This window comes from Seriola lalandi, unplaced genomic scaffold, assembly GCF_002814215.2.
Source record: "Seriola lalandi dorsalis isolate HSWRI2012SDOR001 ecotype SW California unplaced genomic scaffold, Sedor1 jcf7180002054885, whole genome shotgun sequence".
Lineage (NCBI taxonomy): Eukaryota > Metazoa > Chordata > Actinopteri > Carangiformes > Carangidae > Seriola > Seriola lalandi.
In genome coordinates this window covers 7,625,553-7,636,120 of record NW_019525437.1, presented here as the reverse complement: position 1 = coordinate 7,636,120, position 10,568 = coordinate 7,625,553, and the positions used below count along the sequence as shown (strand labels likewise).

Below are 10,568 nucleotides of genomic sequence, written 5' to 3'. Positions count from 1 at the left end.
CTTTTTTTATCAGAAAAATAACTTATATTTTATAATTTCTTGTCACAATAACTGACCTACTTATTTAAGTTACATCACGCTGAAAAACATTAACTAAACTCCAGATCACTGTTTTTAAAATTCATACTCTGGACTTCTTTATACTGATGCTTGATGAACATATGTGATAATTCTCCACTTGTGATGACACGTTAGCTCAGTTTAATCTTGTTGGATAACACAGATGTTCTGTTATCACACCCTGATTATAATCTCTGCACAGCTTGTGGGTTATTTCAGAACAGGACTGGTAGTCTGTACTTTGATCTCAATCTTATTTCTGTTCCGTGATAACATGTTGCTGTCCAACTACTTAATGTCTCAGTGTCACACGTGTGTCAACAACAGTGCTGCTTTTGCCTCAGGTACTGGTGCCGTCTACTATGCAGTTGCTGTGGTGAAGAAAGCGAACGTTGCCATCAACATCAACAACCTAGCAGGAAAAAAGACCTGCCACACCGGAAAAGGCCGAACAGCTGGCTGGAACATGCCTGTGGGATACTTCATAGACCAGGGTTACATGTCTGTGATGGGCTGCGGCATCTCACAGGGTACGACAAATGTACATAGACACAAATACATATATACATATATATACTGAACATATAGAAAGCTGGAGAGAGGCATGTGTATGTGTGCGTTTGCGATTAGGTGTGGCAAATTTCTTCAACGCGAGCTGTATCCCTGGAGCAAACACGGCTGAGGATCCTCCGTCTCTGTGTCAGCTGTGCGTAGGAGACGCGAGCGGAAACTTCAAATGTGATAAGAGTTCAAAGGAGAGATACTACAGTTATGAAGGAGCTTTCAGGTAACACACATTCATACCATGTATACTTACACTCTTACACAAAGAAGTTACTGTCCTGTAGAACTGGGTATGTACATGTGGAGTCATTTTTGTTCACTCCAACACTTCTAGATTGCTTCCTTTCCTTGTTTGCGCCTTTAATTGTGAATTTCTCTGTAGATGTATGGCTGAAGGTGCAGGAGAGGTGGCCTTCATCAAACACACGACTGTCGAGGAGAACACTGATGGTAACGTCTTAGTTATGGCTGGACAATGACTAGTTGGTTATTAAAGTAACTATTGACCCATTCAGCCACTTTGTTGTTAGTGAGCTTGTCTTTTGGCTAACCAGTTATGTTTTTCACCAGGTCGTGGCCCTGTGTGGGCACAAGGACTGAAGTCATCTGAATATGAGCTGTTGTGTCGTGACGGCACCAGAGCTCCAGTCTCTCAGTGGAAAACATGTCACCTGGTCCGTGTCCCATTCCGTGGCATTGTGGTCGCCAATGACATCACTCCCTCTGTTGTGTTTAACATGCTGACAGAGGGGCTGGTACGTCACAGCTCACACACTCTGCAGTAGTAACACACATGAACCGGTCTTCTGCTCATTCATAAACGGCACCCCAGTGTCCCAGATGGTCAGTTTCATTTCTGCACATTGTGAATGTCAGAGCCTGTCACTTGACTTCTGCTGATAGAAATTTGATAATAGCCAGAATTATCCTCATGCAGTGTTCTTGATAAGTACCAAAATAAGATCTAAATCTTTAAATTTTAATAAATCTCAAAACAAATTTAGTTTAGTAGCTGTACAAGAGCTTTCGTTCATGTTATTTATTTTGACGTGATCACCCAAACTATGCAAAGCCTTAAAGGAGCTATTTAGTTATTAAGTTTTGCTATTGCTACATAGCCAACATTAGCATTAGCAGCTGTCAGCTGTTTACTTACCAGTCTAGAAGAAAAGTTGTGGGTTCAGCATCAAGCTTAATTCCTTTACTCACCAAGAGCTGTCTCCAGCACTGGAAAGCAACACCAATGTTAACTCTTGTCTCTATCAAGTTTTTTCTTCTACTGAAGTTAGAACGCTAACCAGCTAGCTCCGGCCCGTCTCGGCACTTTCCAAGAGTTACAATAACTTTTCTCCGAGCATTTGAGGCACCTCTTGCCCACATTCACTTCAAAGTTCACATTTCAAAATTCCCAGCCATCGAGCTGCTGATGAGGATCATGTGATATGATTCAAAGATCCAGAACAGTTACTAATTTAACCTTGGCATGAGATTGTTTGTTAATTTTGAAACTAAGTTTTAAAATACAGTTGTAATGTATATAAGAGAGTGCTCCAAACATTGCATGTTCAAGCATTACAAGAATGACTTTCCATCAGCTCTTTATATCTATGTAGGCTATGGTCACTCTAAAAGATGTATTTAACCAAATTAACCTCTACATGTGTAAATTCCTGTCTGCAGGAAAAGTCGGGCTTCCAGATGTTTTCATCTGCTGCGTATGGAGGAGGAACTGTGCTGTTCTCCGAGTCATCCGTCATGTTTCAGGGGGTGGAGTCAGACAACCACAAGAAGTGGATGGGCAGCAATTATTATAATGTTCTGAGTGCCATGGACTGTAAACCAGAAAGTAAGACTATCTATCTATCTATCTATCTATCTATCTATCTATCTATCTATCTATCTATCTATCTATCTATCTATCTATTTATCTATTTATTGGCAGGTGAAATGCTTGTACTCTGTAAAAGGATGGATTGATTTATTTGTTTCTGGTTAACCGGGCAATGAACCTACTGTACCTATCCACGTCTTTCTTTCCGTCTTTACCACTCACCCATCTACCTGTGAATACCCCAGGTGCCCTGCGGTGGTGTGTGTTGTCCAGCGGTGAGCAACAGAAGTGTGCTGATATGGCTGTGGCCTTTCAAAATAAACGTCTAACTCCGGACATCAAATGTGTCCATGGGGACTCTGTGACTGACTGCATGAATAAAATCAAGGTGACCGATGTTTCTCAGTGATATTCATTTATTTCTAATTAAAATGTTAAACACTTGAAATTCTAGGGTCTGATGGAGTTTTTGAGTAATTTTATATCAGATGACATTTGTTCTTTGCATTTTCAGTGTCTCAGATTATCACTTTCAGATGTAAAGACTAACATGCTGATGTTTAGAAATTATTTTCACCAGGTTCATCATCTTGATTTAGCTTGTTAGCATGCTAATTCACACTAAAAGCAAAGTACGACTGAGGCTGACGGGAATGTCAATAGTTCTAATTAAAGTATGTTGTTTAGCTACCAAAATATCCTGAGGGGACCATGAATGTGTGCACCAAATTTAATGGTAATCTAAGAGTTGTTGAGCCGTTTCAACAACAAAATTACAAATATCAACCTGCTGATGGCACGAGAGGAAAATCAAGGCATCCCCAAATTCAGTCGGCTTTATCCTCTGGGGATCATGAATGTCTGAAATACATTTCAGGGCATCCATTAAATAGTTGTTAAGATATTTCAGTCTGAACCAATGTGATGGACCAACCATCAGACCGTTATTGCCATCCATATATCCATGCTTCTAGCACGACTGAAGAAAAGACTGGCTAATAAAAACCAAGCAAAACAAAGCAGAAACAATAACTGATGGCTTTTTTTTCGAGTAGTTCTGAGATTTCAATCTGTCTCCTTCTGTTTCTTGTTGGTGTAGAACAACGAGGCTGATGCCATCACTCTGGATGGGGGTTACATCTACACAGCAGGCAAAGACTATGGCTTGGTTCCTGCGACTGGCGAGAGCTACACAGGTAAAAAAACACACACACACACAAACAAAAGTCACACATTCTGGATTCAAAGACAGCACATACATTCGTTTTTTTTGTTTCTTTTCTTTGCAGATGACCGTGATGGCTCCATGTACTATGCAGTTGTGGTGGTAAAAAAGAGTAGCTATGACATCCGTAACCTTGACGACCTGCGTGGCCGTCGCTCCTGTCACACAGGATACGGTCGCACCGCTGGATGGAACGTTCCTGTAGCGGCGCTGATGGAGAGAGGCTTGATCACCCCTAAGCAGTGTCAGATACCTCAAGGTCAGTGGGATGTTGGTGTGTGTCAGTGAGAGAGGCAGAGGTGTGAGCTGGACAAGTCAGCCGAACTCACTCCGCCTACCCGTTCTGGCCATCAGAATGTTTCGTTTTCTAGATTTTACTACGGATTTTTCTTTATTCGTTAGTCTGCTGATTAATTTTTTCCATTACTGATTAAGTTAGGTCAAAAGGCATGTTTTGACTGATTTAGTATTAGAAAACTATTACAGTGACATAAAACAGAGATAAGAACATTTTTAGATTTGAGAAGCCTGACACAGAGAAAGATTATTGATTATTACTGTAAAATTGTTGTTAATTTATTTTCTGTTGATCGGCTATTGGTTTAATTGACTAATTTATTTCAATACTAGTTTATACATCCCCACTCCCAATTCCCTGTTAAGTCAGAAAGTGCCATCATGTACGGTGGCTGACCAGGGTAAACGCGCTGCAACGGCCCAAAACACTTCCAAAAGGAGAAACAAGCTGCAAATTCATAAACGATGCACATTCAAAAACACATACAAAAATACAAAACAAATACAACAACGGGAACGAGCTGCAAATGCAAATGAAAAAAACATGCTGCAGGAAGCCAAAACAAAGACATTAACTGCAAACATGCTGCAAATACAGAAACGCTGCAACAAAAAAAACACACAAACCCCCAAAACAAATGCAACAGAAGGAAGCGCTGCATATTCAGACAACATGATGGAAGGGCTCCAGGCCTCTAGAGGGAAGGCCAGGTGGAACACCTTGACCATAAGCTTGAGCCTCGACTCCAGAGGCCAGACCAGAAGCGCCTATGGTATAAAATGGCCGTGGTCGTGATTGCTTCCTTATGTCAAACAATACAACACTAGATACAGAATGGATTTGTGCCTGATTTTCTGCTTGTTTCTATCTGCTATCCTAATATCTGCTCAATCCAGTACATGGACAAGTACACTTTCTGAGATGTGACTGAGCTCCTCCACAGCCACAGATGTTGTCACAGGCTGAGTGTCTCTTGTACTGTAGATAGAGCAGGTTAGAAAACATAATCGGTTTCAATGCCTGAATATTCCCTCCAGTGTTTGACTTTCTGTTTCTTGTCTTTCCCATGATGCTTAGCGGTGGGCGGGTTCTTCAAGCAGAGCTGTGTACCAGGTGCCAACCAGCCTGGTTTTCCCAACAACCTGTGTGACCTGTGTGTGGGAGACAACACAGGGAAGAGCAAATGTGAGAAAGGAAAAGACCTGTATGATGGATACAACGGTGCCTTCAGGTACTAAAACATTGGATGTTTCACTCCAGTAGCTACGTTTCCATTTCCAGCTTTTCTTTTAATTATATCCTCAATATTACTTAACATAGAAACATGTGCCTCTCCAGTTATTACCATGCTGATCAAAGCCTAGAAAAACTCTAACTGTCTGTCATGTACCTTTTTCTGTGGGAAAAAATGAATGCGCCTGAAATAGCTCATCCTACTTTGAAGCTCTTCTGCCTCCAATAGAAAAGCGGCTGGAATTTAATGAAACACTTCATGTGTCTATCTGTCCATTCAGGTGTCTGGCGAAGGGAGATGGCGACGTGGCTTTCATCAAGCATTCTACTGTCTTCCAAAACACTGACGGTAAGTCGAGTAGCTCCAAGATTTTCAAAGTTTTCTTCTTTTTGGGGTCTCAGATTTTTAACCACCTCACTTTGTGTGTCGATTCAGGTAACTCTGAAGAATCGTGGACTGTAGGTCTACACTCTACAGATTTCCAGCTGCTCTGTTCTCAGGGCGCGAAAGCTGAGGTCACGCAGTACAAACACTGTAACCTGGCTAGAGTCCCCTCCCATGCTGTCATGGTACGACCAGACACCAACATCCACGCTGTCTATGGACTCCTGGACCGCGCTCAGGTAAGACTGTTTATACTATACGTTCCGTTTGTGAGTGAGTCAAGCCAACAAAGTGCAGAGACCTGAAACTGGTTTAAGATAGGTAATCCTTGAGAGTAAAGAACTTTTTTTGTAAGATTCATGTCATAATCATGAGGTAATTCTTCTTGCTGGTGCATTCAAGGATGCTCCAACATCTGAGAATCAATAATTGGCCACCAGAAAACAGAAAGCAGTATATATAAACAAATTAAAAAAGCACACTACTATGGGATTTTTGAAGATAACATTACTTTGACCCATAAATGAATAAAGAAATCAGGAGTCTTGTCATGTCTCATTTTAGTTTCACAGTGAGATGAACGGAAATCAAGTGGTAACTGGCATCTCTCTTTATCTCTTCCTCACTGTTTCCATGTAGACATATTTTGGCAGTGACACAGGTACTGGTTTCAGGATGTTTGACTCGAACGGCTATCAGGGCACAGACCTCATCTTCAAAGACTCCACTGTCCGCCTCGTGGGTGTCGGTGACAGAAAGACCTTCCAGGAGTGGCTGGGACAGGGCTACATGGACTCACTGGTAGAAATGGAATGTAATTCATCAGCTGCAGGTAAAAACACATAATTCCTTATAGTCCAATGCCAATTCAAGTGACTCATGTTTTTAATAGCCTATGTGAAATATGTCTTTTATTCTGTGTGGGTATGAAATAAAGCTGATTGCAAAAGCCCCAAATTGTTGTTCCCTTGACAAAAGCAGTATGAACTCTCACTGCTTAAACATCTCGTAATTAAAGAAATACATCAACTTTACAAAGAGGAATGCAAGTTTTATGATTTATTTAAAGGAGCTACTTGTAAGTTTTGCTATTGCTACATAGCTAACGTTAGCATTACCAGCTGTTTACTTACCAGTCTAGAAGAAACTTTGCAAGTTCCACATCAAACTTCATTCCTTTACTCACCAAGAGCTGTCTCCAGCAGTGGAAAGCAACACCAATGTTAACTCTTGTCTCGTTCATGCGTTTTCTTCTACTGAAGTTAGCATGCTAACCAGCTAGCCCCCGTCCAACTTGTTACTTTCCGATACCGACTCACTGTAGCCTCCAGTCTGCCCTGAAGACGTAGCACTGCACAGAGGGTGTATTTTAACATCTTGGATTATAAAGACAACAATGGCTGAAGCTCTTGTCAAGGGACAATCACCTCCACCTGCTTCTGGCAAGAAAGCACATTCAGCGGCAGAGAATAGTTGGACATTTTGGGGAATACCTTTATTCAGCTTGATACAACTCTCATGTCTGTACATTAAATATAAAACTACAGCCAGTAGATAGCTTATGCTGTGTTCATGTAATGTCGGATTTACCATAATTACCGGTTTCCCCACTTGTAAATGGCATTCACATCAACATCCAAGTTATAATTATGCCTGGGAAAGTTTCATTTTTCTGAAAGTTAGGATACATATGATACATTAGTTTTGAAGTGCTGGCAAAAACAGGCAAACATAGATGTCTCATTTCAGCCAAAGTCTGTTGTAAAGGTTCTTTCTTTTAAGAAATGTCACTAACGTTTGTGCCTATGTTTTATTTTGTTAGTGTTTTTTCTCCTTGTAGCATCAAAATCCAACTGGGCTGTCTAAGATATTATAGATGACATATTAAAAAAATTGATCAGTGTAGCTACTCCTCTGGCTTATCAGCTTGATTTTGTGTGTGGCCATGAGATGAATCTTTCATCTATTTGCCGCAATCATTCAGCTGTATATGAGACATTAAGTTGTATGGATGGATAGGAAATTGATGGAGAGAAGGAAGAAAGGAATACTGATCCATAAATAAAGACACTATAATCCTGCTGCCAGTTTTCATTGCATAAAATGGCCACTTTGCCTCTAAGAGCCAGATTCAGTCAAAGTTGTTTTCTTTTGTACAACCTCTAATACTTACCAATTTCTCTCCCTGTTGTAGTGATGTCCTCTGCATGGCTGCTGCTGGTGGCCCTGTTCAGCTTCATGCTGACCAACCTCTGAATGTAAAGGCACAATATGACCCACACATCCTGCGTCTTCTCCTACTCCCTTCCTCACCTTTTTTTCTAATCCTTTCCCCTTGCTTTTCTGGAGATCCACTCCTTCTATTCATGAATGTGTTTTTTTGTTTTATTTTAAAATTGCATAGCTTCTACCTGATTGTATGATGTTTTGATGTAGGCGAGGGTGGCATGTTGGAACTACCTTTGGATTTAAATTGCGCTACTGTTGAAGAAAATGAAGGACTTCTTTTTAGTGGCAGAGAAGAGTTGGATAGATGAGAGAAGGTGTTAGTACCACTGTGTTTACTGAAGGTGAGCTGCCATATCAGTGCGTATGCTGCCACCTGTTACATTGCTTTAGTGGTTAGTGCCTCCTTCGAAGCTTGTTTTACAAAGAACAGCCAGTGTGATTTTTAATGTCACATGAGCCACAGAAAATGCTTTAACTTCTGGTTCACCTCTCTGAAGAATAGTTACTTAAACTGCAATGATCACTTAAACTGCATATCTAAAAGTGCAGTTTTCAGGTCAGTGACCTTTGTCCAAGTTTTGATATTTTTGCCTTTACCTCGATACAAAAGGAAGTGAAACAAATCATTTGTGGAGCTCACAGCATTGAGAAAACATTACATTACTTCTCCCCATTAGTTTGGATTAGCCACACGACACCCTCTCAGTAGTTTCTATAGGGAATTAGTAAGTAGTAGTAGTAGTAGAAAGTAGTTCTAGTCAAAATAGTTCAGTGTCTGGGGATTATCAAGAAAATTCTGTTGAATTGCTCTTGAATTTGTAATTTTAACTTCTCAGTGATGTGAGCACCATCTACAGTACATCCATTGTATTGGAGTAGGTACAAACCTGGACAAATAACAACAACATTTACAAACTTACTAGAGGTAAATGTGTTGTTATGTGGGTGGGCTGACCCTTTAACTTCAGGAGCAGTAACTTCAGTAAAATGGATAAAATGTATCCAGACAAAAATATATCATCACATCTTTAAAGCTTTTTCTTCTGGTACCTTTAAGACTCTAACCCGCTGTAACTGATCCAAGTTCAGTTCAGTCCCATTTGCAAAGGCTTTGTGTGTATTTAGAAGTCAGATTGTTGTTCTGCTCTGCTGCTGTTTGCTCTGTGAGTACTACTAACAGACATGGCCTTGTCTGAGTTCAGGCTGTGTATCTTACTATAAGCTAATGCCATATCAGTGAATATGCACTAGTGTTGCCTCCACAGAGAGCTGTGCTGGGGATGGTGTGATGATGAGTGATTGCATTTTCATCCATAGGCTGTTGGCTTCATGTATTCTCCTCAAATGCTTTGAAATCAAAGAGATAAATGATTTAATTCATACAGTGTACAGTGTAACTCAGCATTCATTTGAGCCTGCCTGCAGCTCAACATCTAAATCTTTGCTGCATTATTTTTTGGCTTTTCACTTATTTCCGTAACTTATCTGAAACTGTGTAGACACAAATGGAGTGAGAAACTCTAACACACTGGTTTGGGGAGAACATGAAGAAAACCTCCTGTGGTTTGTGATGGAGAGTGAATGAGTTTTTGTTTGTCTGGATGGTAAAAGTCAACAAAGAGAATGTGTCAGGTGAAGAAAAACAACAGGGTTTTAATACAAAATATAATACAATTAAAAGGCAATAACAGCTAATGCTAGACTATTCTGAGCCCTCGTGTCTGCTTACCCGAACGACTCCCTCCAGGATTGTCTCTTACTAACTCAAACTAACCAATTTCCTGTCATAACTACTGTACTTCCTGCTGCTTGATGCTGTTTCCAGATTTAAATTGTTGATTGGATGTGTATTTCCCTATGTTGAGAGATTTATTTTTATATGAAGTTCAGGTGCCATATCAGTGTATATGTACTGACTCATGCTGTCAGACACTTATGTCTCTTCTTCCTCGCGATGGAGTTTTATTTCTCTGTGAAACATGTAACTAATATTTAGTTGCCAGGCCAGTGCGTCTGCATAAGTATTACTACATAAAGCTGTTTTCTCTGCTTTCTCAAATGAAATAAAGATACTTTATATGCTGCAAAATTACATCTGTTGAGCTTCATTTTTGAGTATTTGTTATGCTTTCAATGCTTTTTTTCCCCTACAGTTTCTCAACTCTGATTAAGAGTCATATGAGGATCTTTGTCATGTAGCAGTTCTATATAGCAGCCCTTTAACCCATCCCACAGCTGTTATGCATCAGAGTAATGAATTTGCATCAGAATAAAGTCCTTGTGTACATGGAGATATGCAGATTTTTTTTATACAACCAAATGATGAGATAAGCAGTAAAAAATGTTTTTTCTTTTTTTGTATATTCTAATATAGTGAAAATACACCTGTATCTAATAATTATTTCCATAATAGATTAATCCAACTGGTATTTTCTTAATTAATCTATATAACATCAGAAAAGTGGGAAAACCCCATCAGAATTTTCTAGAGCCAAAGATGACATGTTTTGTCATGAGCATGTTTTGTTTTTCTACGACCAACAGTCTAAAGATATTCAATTTTCTAAGATGGTGAGGCAATGAAAATAAGAAAGCTCACATCTGAAAAGTTGAAACCATCAAATGTTTGCTTGAGAAAAAGGTCTTAAAGAATTAAATATCATAGTAGTTGCTGAATCATTTTTTGTTGATCGACATTCATGGCACCTTTAAGTAACAGCACAATACACAGTGATTGCCAGAA

At 39.8% G+C, this 10,568-nt stretch overlaps 1 protein-coding gene across 1 annotated transcript; it reads left to right on the top strand.

The window, feature by feature from the left end:
* The first annotated feature begins 319 nt into the window (after window positions 1-319).
* Window positions 320-9,914, top strand: LOC111671778 (melanotransferrin-like). The gene is made up of 13 exons (XM_023428978.2): window positions 320-590; window positions 691-847; window positions 1,007-1,074; window positions 1,195-1,379; window positions 2,305-2,470; window positions 2,701-2,843; window positions 3,555-3,651; window positions 3,745-3,939; window positions 5,056-5,209; window positions 5,493-5,560; window positions 5,648-5,835; window positions 6,236-6,428; window positions 7,791-9,914. The coding sequence occupies exons 1-13, from the start codon at window positions 335-337 to the stop codon at window positions 7,850-7,852; spliced, it is 1,932 nt and encodes a 643-aa protein (XP_023284746.1). The 5' UTR covers window positions 320-334; the 3' UTR covers window positions 7,853-9,914.
* Window positions 9,915-10,568: the final 654 nt, after the last annotated feature.

Coding starts and splice junctions, on each gene's coding strand:
- LOC111671778 (XM_023428978.2), top strand. CDS start 335: ATGTTGCTGTCCAACTACTTAATGTCTCAGTGTCACACGTGTGTCAAC. Junction 1,380..2,304: donor ACATGCTGACAGAGGGGCTG/GTACGTCACAGC, acceptor TCCTGTCTGCAG/GAAAAGTCGGGCTTCCAGAT. Junction 3,652..3,744: donor GACTGGCGAGAGCTACACAG/GTAAAAAAACAC, acceptor TTTTCTTTGCAG/ATGACCGTGATGGCTCCATG.